Genomic DNA, 21,406 nt, shown 5'->3' on the forward strand with positions numbered 1-21,406 from the left:
ACAAAGGAGCATGATAAGAGCAGTAGCAAGGCTCGCTGTTTTCCTCCGTTTCCAGTCTTTATCCTAAACAAGACAACCAGCTGTTTGCTCAAGCTATTGCTGCCCTCAAATGTAACCTTTAAGGGTTAAGAGACAAGAAGCTTTATCCACAATATGCTTGGCTTTTAATACGAGGGAGCAATAACGGCAAGCAGCAGCAATTTGAAAGCTGAATTTGCTTCTCTTCTTCTTGTCTGTCAAAAAACATTTAGCAGCAATATCATTATTTAGCTGGCACACCGGTCAAGTGAACCCAAAAATGCAAAGCATAATGACTGAGGAAAAGGCTGAATATTATAAGAAGACCAACATTTTCCACAGAAAAAAAATCAGTGGCCTTAGAAATGTTTTAGTAAGGAGGTTGGATTCCATAAAGTGATGGAAGACTTTTCTCAGGATTAATAGGACCCTATTTGAAGGCACATTTCCTGTATTATTGTTCATGTGAATTATTAGTTACAATATTTCTTTAATCCCCAACAGCAACAAAAAAAGGAGAAGTATATCTTACTTAAATTTAGTTCTTTCAAAGTAAGCACTCTGCAACCACATCTCAGATTTAATTCCTAACATCAACTAAACCTTGACAGTTTTATTTGTTTGATAAAATGATAAGGAAATGTTTTGGCTCTATGTTGATGGAAAGATTTGATATCGCTATCAGGTCCGATATTGATGTACATAGGTTATCGGACTGCTGGTGCCGATTCATGTCACAGATCAAGAAGGATTCATGGACACTTTCATCTCTAATTAAAACCTGTGAATGTATTGATATCATGCAGAAATATCTCGTCTTGCAATACCATGTGTACCAAAGCCATTTATGAGTTATTCAGCGTTTTTGTGACCTACTTAGTTAACCATAGTTTTGTTCAAATGTATTCCAACGAGATAGATCTCAGATTGTCCCAGGGCCCAAAATGACCACCAAGCAGAAAACAACAGTGGAAGTTGCATCATGAAGCTTTAGTTCAATTTACATCAACAACTCCTACACAGTGTTTTATCATTTCTCATGAATAAACCTCTTTAATAAGTATGATTAATAAGATATTGATGTTAAAGGCCGACCATTTATTTATCTGTAAGACACAGGTTACTTTATGGTGACTGTTTTACCACCTGAAGCTTGGATAGTGAAATAACAGCTCACATGATGATACACTTAACAGTATCTTACTGCATCTCAGAGATATGCCTTGAGGTCTTCTGGCAATTGCTCCACATTCTCTCATCCTCTGCGTGTAAAGATACTGTCTCTCTAGGGACAACTCTTCCCTTCCTTTTATGACCTGAAGATCCTGCAAAAGGAGTTTTTTTATTCAACTCAATGTGAGCTTTAAAACTACTTTACGACTGCTTATAAGTTCATGTTTCAAAAAACCATCCTGACGTCATTAAAATTCACAAGTTCTCTCAACCTTTTTTTTGTTTGTTTTTTATTCACACAGCATCAAAGTCTTTTAAGGATGCAACATGTGTTATGTTGTTTGTACCACCATATATTGTTCACACTGTTACATCAACAAAAATAAAAAGCTCTTGAATAATACACTGGAAACCTGATTATACAACAGTTAACTTTTTGCTTTATCACATTTCATCTGTTGCCTCCCCAAAATAGTAACAACAAAGATTGCGTGTCAAAAACACCACTGACTTCCAATAGGATCTAAAAAGAGTTACATTATTAATGAGGAACTAAATACATCAGAATACTATATTATATTAATTATCAATACGTGATGTAATGAGCAGATTTTTGTTTTTGTTGTTTTTAAGGGTCAACTTCTTTTATATAAAAATCCTCTTACCAATACATACTACATTTGTGCTAAACCAAGATGAGGGCCATTCAACCATCTGTTTACTACCTTAAAAACTGTAATAATGCATTCAGACGTAATAGAAATAGTAGTAGTACTTACATGCATACGTGTTCTGCCTGATTAAAAGCAAGGGCATCGAAGATTCAAGGGCAAAGATTCCCTGTTAAGGACTGTCCTCAGGGGGCACAGTAGTCCAGGAAATCATCCGGTGGAGTCGCCATCCAACATCTGAATCAATATACAGGCTCTGCAGGAAAGAGGAGATGCTAAATTGAATGTCTGAGTTAAATTGGGGAAAGCCTTTTTATAGAACAGAATGTTTAAATGTGACTGAAGGGAAGAAGCCCTGAAAATTAGAGGATTAAAGGACAAATGTTAAAATCGAGAATATTTTTTATGTGTTATGAGTTGGATTAAATACGATTTAGAAATGTGAAACATGTTGCAAGACAATTTAGGACTATAGCCTTATCTTATATTACATTCAAGTTGTTATCCTCCATCCTGTCCATGTCAGTATCACATCAATTCTGCATGTATGGTTCTCTTCCAATAGATGGCGCAATTTAACTTGAAAGCGCACCGATGAGCCAACCTCTTGCAGTCTGTAGGACTCTCCAGAGATAATCATACAGAGGATCAGCAACAATGTAAAGACAACAAAGCAATTAGAATTGCTTAATATATTAATCCTGTTATTAATTTATATTCAATTAAGTCTCCAACTGATTTAATCAACTAAATTACGCACAAGAGTCAAATTGTCCATCCCTCTCATCCTTTCTCTTTGCACTGAAATGTGGTCTTGTGTAACTCCCCCTTCCTTTCTCCCTGCCCACTTCCCTCTCTCCCTCTCTACATAAACGCACACACATACACACAAACATAGTCTCTCTTCATACAGAAGCTGTGAATGGTAGTCAGCTCCTCGTATTTCGCTCCACTGGTGAACACCACGCCAGTCAGAGTGGAGACAGAGCAGAGCGCACAGCTACAGACAGCGAGATGCCACTGTCATGAGAAATAAGTGGAACTGTAGTGGATATTTTTTACACAAACATATGAGATCACTGCTCTAAAGGCACCGATACACACTTGATTTGTGTTTTCTATTCAGAGGATTTACCGCGCGCTGAAGTGACCATGGTGCATTTTACGCACTGCAGGTAACCGTTGTTTTGGAGGCTGAAACAATCAAAACATGGATTAAACAGTAATAAATTTACCCTAATAAAGGAGAGGTCAAATGGCGGCACTTCGCAGGAAATTTGGAGAAGACTATCAGGTAGTTAACACAAATCAAGCTACCACTTTTTCTGCTCCGGTGAAGAAGAAACGCCAGCGCTTCGTGGATAAGAACGGTCGCTGCAATGTGCAGCACGGAAACCTAGGAGGAGAGACCAGCAGGTACCTCTCTGACCTCTTCACAACTTTGGTAGACCTAAAGTGGCGATGGAACCTGCTCATCTTCATCCTGACTTACACAATCGCGTGGCTGGTCATGGCTTCAATGTGGTGGATCATCGCGTACATCCGAGGAGATCTAAATCATGGCCACGACGCGTCCTATACCCCCTGCGTGGCAAATGTTTACAACTTTCCTTCAGCTTTCCTGTTCTTCATCGAGACTGAGGCCACGATCGGTTACGGCTACCGTTACATTACAGAGAAATGTCCAGAGGGGATCATCCTCTTCTTGTTTCAGTCTCTGCTGGGCTCCATAGTGGACGCTTTTCTCATCGGCTGCATGTTTATTAAAATGTCCCAACCAAAGAAGCGCGCAGAGACGCTTATGTTTAGTCAGACCGCAGTGATTTCCCAGAGAGATGGGAAACTGTGCCTCATGTTCCGCGTGGGGAACCTGCGGAACAGCCACATGGTGTCTGCTCAGATCAGGTGCAAACTCATAAAGGTAAGATCTAACCTTCTGGAACTGGAACTGAAAAAATAAAGTAAAATAAATGGCAACTTCTTTTTATGAATAAATATATTTAACACACATTAAGTTAGCATTCAGAAAGATTGACTTAAAAATGAATCAATTGTTCAACTTTTAGTCATAGATTGCTAAATCATAACGTGCTGTACATCAACTAAATCAACTAAGAAACATTAACACAATAAAACAAATCAAGTCATGTAGTCTGCCTTATGTCCAGAGGAAGACTGTTGCAAAGTGTTGGTGCGTGGAAAGAAAAGGCTCTCAGTGTTGGTTTACCACGAACCAAGCCCATGGAAACAGTGGCCAGGAAACCTTTTTTTCAAAAGGCAGAAACCAAGAGCAGAACCAGACAGATTTATAGACGGCCAAGTCTTACTGTCCTAGCCCACCAGACTCAGTAGTGGGATAAGAAAGTGGGACTTTTAAGACTCATCCTCCTGTGTTTGATGGCATCATTTTCTCTTCAACACTTCAGACAGTGTATTGTGTTGATAGTGAGAGGTCAGTACAAAAAACTCTTTAATGTCTGAACCTTTGACGGAAAACAGATGTTTTTATTTTTATCTGAGCCTTTAAAGCTGATAAAAAAAAGAGTTCATGGTGTATATCAACACTTTTAGTTCACCATTTTCCCCTCAAAAAGCTTAATTAAAGCAGTTTGAACTTCACAATAGACACCTTGTTAAACAAAACCAGCTTAAGGTAGCATTACCATAATCCTGCAGCTGCAGGATGAGGAGCAGCCGCAGGTGCCTCTCAAAAACACTGAGATAAGAGAACAAAGGCGGCAGTGTGGATGGTCAACAGTGTGTCTGGCATCAATTCCGTTTTCAGCTGGAGACACCTGGACAGAGAGATGTTTGTATCAGTGAATGGTTTTGACAAAGACAAGAGGCCCCGAATAAGAGAATCAGAGAGTCAGACACACAACCTCTGATCACAGTGAAACAGACATAAAAACTACTGATTGTTTTAATAAAAAAAAAGGGTTCTTTCTTCTTTTTCTTCTATACATATTTTAATATGACAATATTAGGCAACAGCTTTTAGTAAACAGGTGATATTTTCACTGTTTAGGCAATTATGTTGTGGGTTTGAATCCCCTTGACCTCTAATAAGGAACTCAGCCCATATTTGAGAGAATACGGCTAATGAAGCTCACACTCTGAAAACTACCAATAGCCAAGAAAGTGACCACAAACTTCAACAAGCTCCACCAGCTCCCGTTTCAATTACCATAATAGAGCGACGTTCAGCCACATCCATGTTCGATGTGCAAAATGGGCCATAAAGAAAACAAACAGCGTTAGCGCTTGGAGCTTGTTTATGTCTGTGTTCTCTTCTACACTGCCACGTTGAGCACAGTTTCGGTCAGCTTAATGATGCATGCAGGCAGCGAGAGGAGATGCAGCAGGGAGTTATTGCAAGGTTACAAGCATGGAGGGAGCGAACAGCACTCGCAAGTGATATCATACATGTATAGAGTGAGTTTCATCCCAACAGCACAAGTGAAACTTGAATATCAATATCAATAAATGTGTTCAAACTAAGCAAGGACTTTTTAAATCAATGGCACCAACAACCAGAAGAAAATGAGCCTGATTTGATCAAAAGCCATTGCACTGCAAAATAATTGAAGATCAGAGGATATTTATTCTGTATAGGCCACCTTTCCATCTGGAAAAAAAAAATCAGTATAGCTCTAGAGATCCTCTCTGCCAACCCCACATCAGTTTTAAACGGTCTCTTTCCACAAAAAACAAGAAATGTAGCATCCACTGTGCACTTCTTAGTCCTTTTTTGTCCTTTTTTGTCCTTTTAGCTTCAGGGCTTTGGGGTCTAACCTCGTTTTTTTCCCTCAAAGACTCCTTACCAAGACAGATTTTATTTCTGCAGCAGCTCTGCCATATACAAAACACACCCAAAGAGAGACAGAATTAAAAAAAAAAAAAAAAAAGGTTAACCAAGCAAAGCAACCATTTAGGCGAAACACACCTTTACATGACCCACATGAATGTTTACAAACCCTCAGATAAAAACTTGGTGGTCATATTTCTTTATTTCTTGCAATGCCTGTACAGAAATGTTGGTGGTGCTGTTGAACTGCAACCCTCCTCTTGTCCCGCTTTGTCATATAAAACACTCTCACATGACTAAAAGATGAATCAGAGTTAGTGTAAAGGTTTTCTGCATCTTTAACAGAGTGAATTAACAGTTCTGATGTCACGTCCAACCAGATGCATTTGAAATCTTTTAACAGATAAAAACCTAAATTGTTTCTTGCTTTGATTCTTCCTCTAAAATATATCTGACAATTGGAGGTACCATTGTAGGTATTGTAGAACTCTGAATAATATAATATCTCACATATACATTATGTTTTGTGCGCTCTAAAACTTGACCCAATGTCAGAGAACACGTCAATGAATATTTAAATTAAGTCCAGGGGCCCAGCAGGTGGACATTTGGATTCAACCTTTCAGTCAGTTTGTTTAAAGCAGGTTAGGATAGATTCTTGACTCCAACTTTTATTTCGTATAACAAAGGTTATCTTATGTAACCACTTTTTTGTTTTGCGTAGGTTGTGCCCTCTATTGGAAGGTTAAGAAGTTGCCCTTTTCCAAATGCTACACAGTGTGTCAGCTCAAGTTTGTTTTAGCGTCCTGCTTTCGTTTGGATAAAACAGACAATTGTGCCCACTGAGTGCTGGCTGTGTTGGTTTCTGATCAAACCCTGGTGTGTCCACAAACAACTTGACCCAAAGTACTAAAAACTGTAAGGGTCAGTGATCCACAAGAGCTGAAATCTAAAGAACTCTTTTACAGTAACTGCAGAGGCCTGTTAAAAGTGAATGTGGTTGCCAGCTGTGTTTTGACCAGCATGCTGGTTTGCCAAAGCTCAGCTGACCTGACATGGATGATCACTGGTTGGCTACAGAAAGGAGAGAGAGAGAGAGAGAGAGAGAGAGAGAGAGAGAGAGAGAGACGGGAGCTGTCATAATCAGTCCAAACCAAAATCAGATGAAATGCAGCTTTGCAGGGCATCCATGACAGCCTCAGAGAGCATCCCGGTGGAACATCTAAGCTGAAAATATGACTCTGGTATTTCTGGTGGAAAGAAAATTGATTGGAAGTGATGGAAAGTTGGTGTAAGAGCTGGGGACACATGCAGTAAGACAGGGGAGACATAAGAAGAAGTGTCAACAGATTTTTGAAAACTATTTTTTATTGTATGAGCGGTGGTGGCTTCTATTTCAGAGACTAAGAAGGGAGAGAAATCCTCTATATTGCATATCCCCTCAGAGGATTGTTACATAGGTACTGGAGCTAGAATTGATCCCACCGATAAGAATAGTGATGCAATTACCCTATCAGGTTGTGGAGGGCAGGAGAAAGGCTTAAAGCCACGCAGTCACTGATTTGCAAACCCTGAGATTTAGAAAACCATCAAACTCAGTGTACGCTGAAAATCCACAGGCAAACATTTGTAAAGCATAAAATGTTTGACTCACTACGTATTCTTTGAAAGGAATTCAAAAGAAGGTACAATCAAGGCTACAATAAACCATTCTTCTTTCTAGTAAACGTGCCACATTAAGACTCTTGACAATTCTAGAGTCCTTTTGACAGCACTTCTCTTCACGTCCAATAGTACTTAGAGAAGGCACAGAAATAACAAAACATATTTTTTCAACTGAGAACACTGTAACACAATTTCTTCCTCAAATCTACAAGTGTCACTTTGAGGATGGTTTTGCCAATCCTTACCAGACACTGACTTAAATTAGTCCCCCCCCCCCCAAAAAAAAAGTACAGAATAGGCTAGTGTCATTTTACAATTCATTTGTACACCTGATGTGTTTTCAAGGCAGATAAAAGTGAATATAAGCTATATTTTTTACCACTTCTGTATAAGTTAAGAGCTGATTAAAAACGACCATTAGCAAATGGAGACTGAGGAGAAAACGTTGCAATCAATTACATAAATTGATCTGGACAATTCATCTGATCTTTTCCCTGCAGAAGTGGGCAAAACACTGAGACTGGTTGGACCTTTTGAAGATGTTCAGTCAGTGTCAAGCACCGCGAAACCTCTCATGATTGTCATTGGCTTGATTGTCAGTCGGCCTGATTACCCATAAGCCCCCCTGTGAAAGACAAGTGATTGATGGAGACTTGGCCGAGGGAGTGCTGTTCAGTCGGAAGATTAGACCACTTTGGGTCTAAGCAATGATATTTATCACCTGTCTTCATACATGAGCATCATTCAGATCCCCACAGTGTTCCCTTTGTGAGTGTGAAACAAAACCAGCTTGTTGTTGTTTTTTTATGATAATTAGCAAGTGACATGGTTGGTTAGTCCGCAGACAGGATGAACAGAAATGTGTGTAGTGTTTCTGCTGCACCATCATTCGAAGTTAGAAAGTTAAAAAAAAAAATAGTAGTAGAGTAGAAAAGTACAAAAAGAGACCCTGTATGGATGTGTAAGAGCTTAGACAGAAATTTTTTTATTTCTTGGAGTGTCAAAAAAAAAAAAAAAAAATTGTAGACAAGCTCCGCTATCTTAAGATCTTTGACAAGAAGAAGCGTGGGAGAGTGCCAGAGGCCCTGTGTAAGAAGCTTTGCCTTTCAATTTTTGCATACAGTCATCCATCTTTTTAATCTTAAGTGACAAAGACAGGGAGTGAAAAAAGAATTTCCCTTAGCTAGCATTAGATAACCCACATGGAGACGGGATGCCAACCAGCCTGTAAGCATCTTACAAGTGAACAATGCCCCCCTGACATGAAATCATTCTCCAGCATAGACCCAGAAGAACATCTCGTTGATATGCACAAGAGATAGAAATAGATTGCCATGTTTTCTGGCAATGCAAAGCATGTTTACTCACACTTCATTCACAGTTTGCGTGTCGGAGGGATACATCTACCGGCAATGTCAGTGGGAGGTCAGGATGGTTAGCACGTATAGCTGTAGTACAGTAGTGATCTGACTGGGTGAATAAGATTAGGCTAACAGAGATGTACAAGTAAACCTACTGAAATCATGTTTAATTTATGAATGAACATTCTTGACTCATGCTCCAAAACCTCAGTTAAGACGTTATGTTGTTGTCACTGATTGCCAAAAACAACTTGCCAGCTACAAATCTATCAACTTGGATTATAATTTTTTCTGACAAACGTTTAAAAAAACATCTCATGGTAGTCTGGATCTCATTATAGTCTGCGTTCTGTCGACTGATTTCTGCCACACTCTACACTTAACTCCACCCCTGGAGGGTTTTTAAACCACATGCTGAATGAGTGTTAATGTGCTTTATTTGCTCAACCTACAAACTCAAAACGCACGAACAGTGCCATATAAGGAATGGATTAAACAGATTATAGTCCACAGTTATAGAGGCTGATACTATGAGAACATGTGTGAGGAAGAGGCTCAACACCTACATTATAAAGACAAGGATTAAACTAAATAAATCCAGTGACGACTCTAAAAATCACTTTGCAATATTTACATGTAAAAAACTTTTAATGGTCCTGCCTTCAATACAAAGCGAATACAAAGTAGAAAAAGATTGAAAATGAAACTTATAACACAGCCTATGTAAATGGAAATAAATGGTTTAGGTGATATAATATAGTTCATGAGTTGTAGGTTACTTTTCATATTGTATGGGTAGGCTCTTTTAGAAAAAAAAAAAAAAAGTCCCATGACCCTGAAGTTTAGGCTACTGTTAGTCATTCCTTCCTAGTCTTTTTAAGTATACTAAGTTTTCCTCTCTTCAAAGCAAACATCACCTACAAAAGTGTTTTTTGTGTGTGTGTTTTTGTTTTTTATAAACACAAGTTATTCATTATCCTAAACAGACTAATTTAAATAAGAACATACTTCATGAATAATCACAGAACATACTTCATGAATAATCACATTTTCCAGGAAGCTTCAGGATTGTTGCATCTTTTGTTATAGCAGACGAACTGACCAGAGCTACACAACAATATGAGATCAATGAAAAACCAAAGGACACTGATAGTTGCAAAGTTGTTTTTTTTTTTTTTTAAATCAAATTGTGAAGCGAACAGCTGAACTAGCTAGCTACAACTGATGGACAGTCGTAGCGACAGTCACTCTTTCAGCCGTAAAAAGGGGCAGCTTGTAAGTACAGAGGAGAAGTCTGCTTCGTGTTATTGTTTGTCCTATATCTTCTGGATTCATTGTTTTAAAGAGACTGAGTTTCAGTAGTAAATCAGGGCTTTCTTCGCTTTGAATATAGAATGTCCAGTCCAGGTCACATTTATGAGGCCATAATGTGTAACAACAGAAAGTGTGAAGTTATTCCTCTTTCTGAAGTTTTCTTTTTTATTACCAGAAGATCAAACCAATTCAGTATTAAGGACTCAAAAAGGAAACTGCCTGTGTGGGAATAATGTGTCGATTATTTTAAGATTTAGAACAAAAGAGCCAGAAACAGGAGAAAGGGTTGTAGAGAAGGGGGTGGGAATCTGTGTGGGAGATCATTATAAGCTCTGTGTTGTGGAGGCTGGATGGTCTGTGTGTGTTTGTGTGTGTGTGTGGGTTTGTGGGTGGATGGCAGGAGGCTGACGCATCCCAATTATTGGTTGGAGGTGAAAGAATGTAGAGAGAGGAAAAAGTAAAACATGTTTCTGCTATAAAGTCTTCATGATGAAAACTGGACAAAAGATTGTTTTTGTTACTTTGATGTATCCACTCGAAAAGACAAAATACTTTGTATCCTTCTTGTGAAATGTTTGGACAAAACAAATGTTTTGCATCTTAAAAACCGAAAGTGAAGTGTTCTTTGTCTAGTCTGCTCCTCGTCCTCATCTCAAGTCCGTTCATCTTTTAAAGAGATCTTAACCTTCAAGGGTAAGATTCGTATAGATTAATTCTCAAATTATCCACCTTTTTAGTAGCTCTGTATAGCACAAACCTGTTTTACCAAGGGTAAATCTATATTGACATTTTTCACGTGATTGACAATTAGGTTTTTGAAATCGCTGCTTAACCTTTTTATGACAGGAAATTGAGGGTTATTCGCAGGAAAAGGGAAAAACAGACATTAAGGCGAGCAGATTGATAAAACAGAAAAGGACACTAAAAGATGAACTACATGCAGGACTCATGGTGTTGTGCTCCACAGTCATCTGGGCAATTAAATGTTTCCGCACCAGTTAACACTCTACGGGTAGGTCCTGTCCAAACATGGCTGTCTCACACGTCCGCCTGCAGGTTCTTCCACCAATCAATGTGAAGTGCCAGGTCTATGGTCACTGCAAACACTGCACAGCACGGATGTTTGAGAAAGATGAGATAAAAAAAAGAGGCAGAAAGCACCTTTCATCGCCTTTACACAAGGGTTGCATGCAGATTTGTTTGAGGAATAACTCTATTACACTTTTGAAGCAAAGATGGATTGAACATTTACTCCAAAACCAGCCAATTTTGAGGAAGCACTCAAGTCAGACAAACTGGACTTAGGGGTTCAGATGTGCTTGGGAATGGATTACTGTGAGTGTGCCCTGACAATCAACCATGATGGCTTAAAGAATAAATAACAAACAGATGCTTTATCAATAGTGTGTACTTCTACTTTTATACCGTTTGTTTTCCTTTTTTAGTCTATATACATTCTTCTTTTGTTATTGTGTCATATACAATGTCTGTGCACTTTGGTTCAACTCTTCATCTTAAAAACAGAAAAGGAAAGTACGTGAATAAATTAAAAAGTCATAAAAAAATTGCTTTATGTCAAAAAGACAAGACGAGAGTTCAGCCTACATACAGTATGGCTGCATCAGCATTCACAATCAAAAAGTTGATCATTAACAGTCTATCACTATAATCACAAGTATACTCTGTGTTCCTTCTGTCACTGATTCTTACGTCTTTTTTAACTGGACATTATGTTTTCCATTTCTCTAATTTGATGTTGATATTTCCGTGAAAGGCTAAATTATTACAGGTCCTTTTTTTGTCCTTTTTACTTAAGTTGAGAAAGTAAAACTGAAGATTTGCATGAGATAAACAAACAGATTAAGAACATTTTCTCCTGTGTTCCATGATAACATTGATCTAATCCGCTGTTTTACTTTTTGTTTTAATTGTTTTTCTGTCTGAGAGACTGCAGAGGAAACAACGTGAATGTATTTAAAAAAAAGTAATCAAGTCTATCTGTCGTGTATCTTCCCTCTTTTCTCTTCTGTCTCTCAGTCCCGTCAGACACCCGAGGGCGAGTTTCTACCTCTGGACCAGTGTGAACTGGATGTTGGCTTCGGGACAGGGGCCGACCAGCTCTTTCTGGTGTCTCCTCTAACCATTTGCCACGAAATCAACCCCAAGAGCCCCTTCTTTGACTTATCCCAGCGCTCCCTCCAGAACGAACAGTTTGAGATTGTGGTTATACTGGAAGGCATCGTGGAGACCACAGGTGAGGGATAAAACTTCCTACCACTTCTCTGACCTTTTAGATTTATTTTTATTTTTGTATACACACTCCTGTCCCATTCACATTGCTTCTTTTCTTCACTCTTCTTGCTCTCACTCTAAATGTAAATTCCCTTCTTAATAACTGCCCACATGCATCACTGTTTAATAGATTCTCGTAATCTAAACTCTGTGAAATCTCATTACACCACCTGCCCAGTTTTGCATCCCTAAAAGATATGGAGGCAGAAAAAAAGGACAGCCACCCATGAGAATGACGTTGTGATTAAATTACAAGACATATTTTATTACCGTAGAATTGGTTATTGTCCATCTTATGTATAATAAAGCTTGTGGTCATAGACACGTATGTCGCTTTGATAAATGAGCAAGCGGTTTTGGTAGATGTTCGGCTCTGTTTTCCAGATGACAACCGATAAAGGTAGTAGTTCTTAACCTGTAAGACATTGTTATATACTGTACAACAGTGTTTCCTCTGTTGCATTGTTAAAAGGATTATTCCTCCCTAAAGTCCGATACAAATAACTCAATCCTTTTCTTTTCTCTTTTGGCTCTGTCGATATCAATCCCCGTAACGCTCAGTTTGCCTTTGTCGTGGAGAAAAAACACAGAGCAGAATAGGCTTAGAGGAGGAGGGAGGGATCAGCAGGGAAGCGAAGAGCGAGCAGGCAACACGGTCTGTGCACTGTTGATAAAACCATTAAATCAGCACACAGCCAAAAGTTTAGAGTCACATGTGCTGTGGCTCTCAGAGCTGACGGGTGGAGGAGGGAAGCCCTGGGAGTGTCACTTTAAATCTGGATGGTTGTCTTTCATAACATGCTCCAGCCCTCACAATTCAAGATGTCTTCTCAAACAGAAGGTTCTAGCCGAATCTTATAGGAGCCACGCAAACTTCACTTTAGCCCCATACCTTCAAAGAGAAAAAACAAGTCTTGATCCAAAATAGAATGACAGGATAGAACATGTCGTTATTGTCATTGCTTTCAAAATCACTCAGTCAATCTTTAATTACAAAGAGCCAATTCCTAGCAAATGCTGTCAAAAGACACTTTACAAAAACAACAGGTCTAGACCATATACTCTTTGTTATATTAAATACAAAGACCCAACAGCAATCTACCATGAGCACAGCACGAAGCGACATTAAGCAAAGTCACAGTGGCAAAGATAAACTGCATTTTAACAGGCAGAAACATCGAGCAGAACCAGACTCACCTGGTGGAACTTCTTGCCCTTAATACGAGTCAACTGATTTCCTTAGAGCGGGACAGCTTGAGCAGGCTCTGAGCTTCGGAGATAATTGAAAGCCCGATTCATTTCATACACAACCTAAAGGGCATTCGTACGTAAATCATAAGGGACGTGGCAGGGCATTGGTATTCAATGACCTCTAACAATGAAGATGATAAGATTCTTTTTAAGGTGGCAGGTTCACCCTCTCCTCCCTGCCTGTGTATGTTTAGATTATTGCAGGGACCAGATTTAAACATAGCCTCACCAAAAAGGCAGGAATAATAAGGAACTCAGTAAACAGTGCCACTGAAGGCTACTGCCAGAAATTTTACATAAGGTTTTCTTCAGGGACTCCCTGCTCACTAGCTGCCAAGTGTTTGCATAGTTCTGCCGAGGGCCTTTATTTTCATGCAAGATTCAGTAGATTAACCAGTTTGTTGATGACCCACATGCCTTTTAAGTTTATAACCTATGGCATTCTTCTGCAGAAATACGAGATATGACTTTTGTATATAGTCAGCAGAAATGTATCAAATCCACTGGTATGACAATACAACCCAGCCAAAGAACTATCCTGAGCTAACCCATATAATTAAAGAAAAGCTGCTGGCTCATTAAGAGTAGAAATGACCTTCGTGTGGATGTAGGACTGTTGAAGGCTTTCTCTGGATGAACATGAGTACGGAGCCTGGAATAGCATCAGGCTATGACATAACACTGCAAATATCATCCCTCAGAAGGACGGGATCAGACTCCTACTCTCCTGCTAAGTGAAGTGTTTAACAGAAAAGCTCCGATTGAACCACAGCCACTGAATCAGAAAACACATGGATAAGTGCCTATCGATCACAATGAGACCTCTGAGAAGCATCAAAATGTCAAGAATTTTATGTTTACAAGAGGTCATACGGGGGGGAAATGCCTGAAAACATCTTTGATACAGCAGACATGTAGGATCCAAAATCTCAATAAAGTCTTTGCTTGTCCAGGATTCATCTTTGCTTTATGAGCACAAATACAATAACTAGAGAAATGGCAAGCCATTGATTTGTCAGTGGATGATTGTCTTGGGATTGTGTTCAGGCCAGTACAATTAATAATCAACACCACAAGCTACAATGAGGATGTGTAAAAGCAGGGCCAATGCCTCTTGCCATTGATGTATTGATGGCAGGACGGTGCTCGGTGACTGCTAATGACGTTTATCAGATTGAATCTGGCAATTATCACAAAACAAGCCACACTGATAACAAGTGGCACTCACTTTTCACCTGTGTGTTATAGCACAACATGCTATAGTTATAGCACGATAAACAGCTATGGTCTGAGCCCAGAATTTTTCTTTTTTTTTTAAGAAAGTAAATAGTGCATATTGTACTTTCAGTACATACCATGGCACATAACTGTTCTATTTCAAATCAGAGCTGACATCCTCTGAATGTCTAAAGACTGTAATAAAAGTCAACATTGTTCCCTTTTAGCGTTGGAATATTGTTATTGTTCCCTGTGGATTTACTGTTGGCGCAGTATTTTCTTCTCCACTCCATGACTAAATCATATGTTGCACAAGAATGAGCATTAAGCAGAGATTCAAAAAGCAATAAGAGAGAGCAGTGCAGATAAATGGATGGGAGGGAATGCCGCTCTTTCTCATTACCACTCATGAGCCAGTAATTGTTTTGTGGGACCTAAATGTGTATTTCATTGCCGTGCTGTCACTCTCTTATAGGTATGACATGCCAGGCTAGGACTTCCTACACCGAGGATGAGGTTTTATGGGGCCATCGCTTCCTGCCGGTGATGTCCCTAGAGGAGGGCTTTTTCCGGGTAGATTACTCTCAGTTCCACAGCACATTTGAGGTACCAACACCTGCATACAGCGTCAAAGAATACGAGGAAAAGAACTCACTGCCCTCCCCTTTATCTACTCCTACGCATGCACTGACTGAGAGCCACGGTGCCCGGCGTAACCGTGTGTTTTCTGTGGATTGCATCAACACTTCTGAGGAAAGGGGTCGTCAGGGAGGCATTGGGGGTCGTCTGCCAAGCAAGCTGCAGAGGATGAGTTCATCAGGGAAGGAGGACCTGCAAAGGAAAGTGCTCATGCTCAGCTCCCAGCACTCAGAAAAGGCCTGCAGCACAGGAGACCTGCCCCTTAAGCTGCAACGCCTCAGCTCGTCACCGGGACCTGAGGAGGAGAACCGGCTGCAGCTCAAGTCCCTTAAGGTAGGCTTTGAACCCATGACACAGTCGACTGGAGATCTGTACCAGCACAGCTTAGCGCCAACACTAGCCCCTGCTCCAGTCCCAATGCACAGCCCACTCCTTTCGGGTGGAAGGCCAGAGGACAATTTACCTGCGAAGCTGCGGAAAATGAACGCGGACCGCTGAGACCCAAAGTGTTGCACACTGCAACAAAAGACTCCAACGGACCTCTGAACAAGATGGACAGAGAAAGACTAAGGGATGTATTTCGCAGTTGAAGGGTTTGAAAGGAGTAACATTTATGTATTAATTAGTTTTTTCTTGAGACACAATCTTTACTGGGATTACTGGGATTGTGGTGTGTCATAGCTGAGGTATCCATGTAGGCTTTATTAAACATGATACAAGAAAACACAAACTTCATGCTAAGTCCAAATTTGATCATTCTGCAAGAGTTCATGCACGTACACACTAAATCCATTGTTCAATGTATGCACCACTGAAATGAATTGTCAACCTTAGTTTTATCTAAATATAAATTATATTAAAGAATGATAATAAATACTGAGCTTTCTCTTCCTTGTGTTTTTGTTGTCGCGAGCATAATTGTTTGGTTTATGAACTCATTATTACAAATGCAACAGCTGTGCCTAATGTCAATAAGTGATCCAACAAAGCAATGCAATTTCTTTTTAATGGGATGTTTCTTTTGAAGGAACCATTTTCTAAGTGGATAAAGTGTGTCAAAGAGAGATAGAGGTTAACAAGCTGGGCTGCAGCAGAATATGAAGAGTGTTTATTGGAATACAGTGAACAAATGAGAAACACAAAGAAACGCCTCACAATTTAAACGCACAATCCAAAGACAGAGGGATAAAATTCCACTTGATTTCATTATACCATAACTTAATCACAGAGGAAAAAATGTTTTGTTTTCAAATTGTTCTTAAAGTGAATGGGTTCAAAAGGGTATTTAAGAGACAAGACAGGCGTTTGCAGCCCTGATCCCCTCAGGCAGCTCATTAAATGTCTATATGAGCCTATATGCCTGCAGAGGCTTTATTAATGTTGTTCATCATCTAAATTGTGAAATTACGGTAAACAACTTGTAAATCGGAAAAGGGCCAAAACACATCTGATAAGTAAATGAAAAATAGATTATGCTTTCTTAATCACCATTTATTTTGGAGCACATGACTACACTCTGTGTAGCATACGTTGTATCCCTTCATGCAGACTATATTATTTACATTTAGGAAGCTTTAGTGCTAAACTCAATCCATAAATAAACACACCAAAATGCATGGATGACAGAAAACAATAAGCCTCATTAGCACCACAGACTCCGAGTATCTGAAGCACTTCGAACATCTAAGCCTTCATTCCAACACTGCAGCACAGAGGCAATAAAATCAATGGGAAGAGAAGATTCCTGCTTCACACTTGAAGAGACCTTCCCCCCTCTCGTTAGGAATCTGCAGCCTCCAAAGACCACCCACTCATTTTCAAAGAGCCTGGACTGTTCCGTTTACTCTATTCCTCCCTTTTAGGTTTACGTGTGTTTTTACTCCAACACACCCAACATGGTTTTTCACTAGTCTCTTCACTGCTGAGTATGACATGAAAACAATTACTAGATACAGTGTCTGAAAAAGCAGACATTTAAGAACAGATAAAACAGAGAGACATGTTAACCACCCATTGTGCTCTTGATGTTACAACCAGATAGGTGATGTTGTAAGTTTTTCTTTTTTAAACGTGTTAAATAAATCAAAACTAATTTTATATATCCCTGATGATCATGGAGCTCAAACAGAATTATATTTTACCCCACTAGGCCTAACTGTTTATGGAATAAAAAGGCACAGGCCACCAATTAGGAGTTATTGATTAAACCTATACAGTAGGTACAGGGATGTGGATAATGAATTGTAAAATAAAACATATATATGTAGATGTTGGCAACAAAATTTCAGACATAGCCAAAGCTTTACAAAGATGAAATATAATAAAAACAGCCATGAGAACTAGCTTTACTGCTAGCTTAACTGTTAGCATTAGCTTGGGGAAAATGTGAAGACTAGTTTAATCCTTAATAAGACACGTGTATACTTTTACATTTACAGATATCATGTGTCAAATATAATTATGTAATTTAACAGCAGAATCTATATGTATCAGGTTTAAATTTGTTTGATATACAGTATTTGAAACAGACGTTTATTTTGTCATTTAAGATTAACATACAATTTCATATGTACACTATTTACACTTACACTATTACACTATATAAAGACATTTCATAAAGAAGCCCTCAATATTGTGCCATAACTCACTTTTTGCCTGTTGCTCCTCAGCAATTGAATCCAGCCTGTTAACAATTACCTTCCCAGTCAGGTGAATGGATCGTCCGTTTTTTTTTAATTCCAGTGATTAACTACACCTAAGTGTCAGGTATTAGCAGAGGGCAATCCAAATGACCGATCTCGTGCTTACTTAATAATTTCACAACCTCATCCTACTTGCAAAGACAGAAATTGGCCTCATATATAAGTCGCTGACACCCATCACCACTGAATTAATGTTATTATTCTCCATGTGGCGATGCAGTTATGTAGCAATGACCATTAGTGTGTGACAACAGGAATTATTATTTCCCGTGGAGCCCTTAGTTCTCGCTGCAGGGACATGCTCATCAGGGCATGAGAAGGGTGGAGACAAACCAAATGCAATTTAGGACCGAAGAAATTTTCCCCCTGAAACCTCAATTATGTCTCTGCAGGGAAGACAGGGTGATAAGGGTCATTTTGTTCTTCCTAATGGAATGACAGGACAGCTGCGTGTAATGATGGGGTCTCTTTTTATTCTCTTGGCTTTCACTCACTGTCCACATCACTGTCACACTTCTCGCTTCACACACACACACAGAGTGCACAATGAAGTACACTGAAGGAAGAGTATGATTAAAAGTTCTTAGAAAGGGTCTGATTAAAAAGTAAAAGACTCCTCTCTGTCTGAGGATGGATTTCAAATGAGGTCTGAGAAAAAGTTCCATTGCTTCTGCTGAAGGCTGCGAATTGCAGGAGAGTGTCGGATGCTGAAATGCATTTGAATTTGTGCGATCATAATTCTCCAAAATGCATGCCTGCGTGTGACAAGTACAATTTCACAGAAGAGGTAGCGTCAGACAAACGATTCGTCAGCGGAGGAAAACTGCTTATCGAGCACATTGTGTGTCGAGCGGCAGTAAAAAGAGCCGAAAGGAAGTAAAAAGAAATAAATAGACAAGAAGGGAAAGGGAGGAAAAATAGATAAATGGAGCAGAGAGGGGCAGTGATAACTCATGTTTAAAGGTTTGAGAGTCCAGGATTTCATTGATGGATGTCAGAAAGGAAAGAGAAATGCTTAGGAAAGACTGGAGGTGTTTCAATGCATCATTAAAAAAAAGAAAGTTTGTTCGATACCGAAACAAAAAGACTTGCGGCCATAAACAAACACACTGCATTATCTCTCACTTAGTGGCATTTCTTTGTATCAATCCCCACACCACGTTGTGCTTTGGAAACACAATAAGAAATCTCAGGATCACAAATACTTGATACATGCTCTGATGCGACTTTACTTACTCTGTGTACTCTTTGAAATATTATCTAAAGAGACTCAAAACAACAAGCTCCTTGGCAACAGAAAAAAAAAAAACATTTTCCCTTTACAGATAGAATCCTAGTGCCGAGCCGTGCTCATCGATGAACATCCATCTTTCTCAAACACTCAGCAAATTTCTTCAAGACCCTCGTCCATTCCAAACTCTCTTTTCATTCATATATCTTAGTTATTAAGCCAGAAAGTTAAAACTATTTCTCTCAAGTAGAACATTTTCCAATAATGTGTCTTTAGAGCAGTTTGTCCCACTCAGGCAAAAGTCACATCTTGTTAAATCACATCCACTGGCATTGAATTCAGCATTTCCCTGAAAAACAGTTAAATCAGTTATTGCTTTTTTATATTGATATAGAAATAAATCCAAAGACGTTTGTGTGTACTCCTCCATTTAACTTCAAGGTTCACTTTGATTCTATCATTAAGAAGATCACTGAGCTGTAGCCACTACCTGTCTGGGCACTAAACCCAAGATGAGGGAAGATCTAACTCTGTTCAAAATCTTCTGTGCATTTAGAGTTTTTAATTTTAAGCAGTAAGAAGTCATTTTGCAAACTTTGTCTCTCTTTCTAAACACTGAAGCAAAAACTAGTTTAGAAAGTTTTTTCATGTTTATTTAAAAGATTTTTTTTTTTAACATACAATTAATTAAAAAAAACATTTGGATTGTAGGTATTAAGCATAAGGTTTTTCTGGGCATTGCTCTTCCTCATGGGCTTGGTCTTTATATTGTGATATGGCCTAATTAAGAGATATGTTTCATAATTGCAGTTTGTGTGGAGAGAATGAAAGGACAATAGGCTACAGAAGGCGGCCATCATTGATCATGAATACTTTTGCATAATTGCATTATGATTTATTGATATCAGCTATGTTTCTAAAGTCTGATAGCCATTATATCTACATCCACTGGCTCGAGTAACATTTAAACAAGGGAGAAGTGCTAACATTGAGAGGCAGCAAAGCCTCTGAGGCTGGAAGGTGTGCAACTGTGCAAATATATGAGAGAGAGGTTTTTCTGATTTTCAGCTGTGATAGAAACTGACGTTGGATTCTTTTTCTTTGATCATCACACACAGGAAGTCCAAATCTTCCCAGAAAATATTGAAATGTGATGGCAGCACACCAACCTGGGATGAGCAAAAGGTGCATTTTTTATTCTCTGGGGTTCTCTTGTGTTGAGTCTCTGTGATGAATATGAGCTCAAACTCGTTTATTTCATGTGAGGTGAGGCGCATGAGGTCAGATTGCTCCAAACTTCCCTCTGAGCCGTAGATGGACCTCCATCCTCCGCACCCCTCCTGACACAAGCTGTCCTCACAGTGTGCAGTGATTATCCCGGCCTCCGTCTGAGCACCAGAGTGCATTGCAGATCACAGGTCTTGCTGAGGAGGTGAGACAGGTATTGATTTGTGCTTCGATCTTTAGCCTGGCTACTATACGCAGAGCAATGAGAGGGATGCCCCCAGAGAAGCTCAGTCTACTCTTCCTCTTTCAAGATGAACCTTTTATTCAAGCACTCCAGTATGGGCACGGGTGCTTTGAGCTTTAAAGAACCAATATTTACATGTTCCTCACATACATCCCACAGGCTAGCATTATGTTAATAAATGCATGGGAAAAATATATCGAGGCAGTCAAGCATTTTTTATTCTCAAGCGTGTCAACAGTGGTCGTCTCCACTGTAAAGCTGACATGTTGGAATTAAAATGCTACACGGAGAGTTGATGATATTTGCTTCCTTCCTGATTCCCACAGGCTTCCTCTGCACGGATAAGAAGGAATTAATCACAAAGCCGCAGATGAAACGGCAAATATCTGCGACTTGGATCAGCAGTCCAACTCATCCCAGACACAAACACAAAAGCAGAATCCTGTTTTAAATGCACACATACATACACAAATGCTATATGTGTATCCTCACTGCTGCAGGGGGAAAGGGTACCCTGTTGCCTTGGTGACAGGGGTTAAAAGAAGTGGCTTGCATTTGATTGACAGCTCTGCATCTGTTGTGTACGTGTGTG

At 39.4% G+C, this 21,406-nt stretch overlaps 1 protein-coding gene and 1 long non-coding RNA gene across 2 annotated transcripts in view; one reads left to right on the forward strand and one right to left on the reverse strand.

The window, feature by feature from the left end:
- Positions 1-849: 849 nt before the first annotated feature.
- LOC306838189 overlaps positions 850-21,406 on the reverse strand; it is a 68,611-nt gene continuing 48,054 nt past the window's right edge. The window contains exons 3-5 of the long non-coding RNA XR_013781045.1: positions 4,526-4,657; positions 1,971-2,118; positions 850-1,343 (exon numbers count right to left, since the gene is read on the reverse strand). This is a non-coding gene — a long non-coding RNA (uncharacterized lncRNA). The remainder of the gene's footprint in view (positions 1,344-1,970; positions 2,119-4,525; positions 4,658-21,406) is intronic.
- LOC306838178 (G protein-activated inward rectifier potassium channel 1-like) lies at positions 2,779-16,285 on the forward strand. The gene is made up of 3 exons (XM_079366200.1): positions 2,779-3,783; positions 12,048-12,264; positions 15,247-16,285. Exons 1-3 carry the CDS (start codon positions 3,118-3,120, stop codon positions 15,906-15,908), a joined length of 1,545 nt encoding a protein of 514 aa, XP_079222326.1. The 5' UTR covers positions 2,779-3,117; the 3' UTR covers positions 15,909-16,285.

Source organism: Symphodus melops (assembly GCF_947650265.1).
Source record: "Symphodus melops genome assembly, chromosome: 17".
Taxonomy (NCBI): Eukaryota; Metazoa; Chordata; class Actinopteri; order Labriformes; family Labridae; genus Symphodus; species Symphodus melops.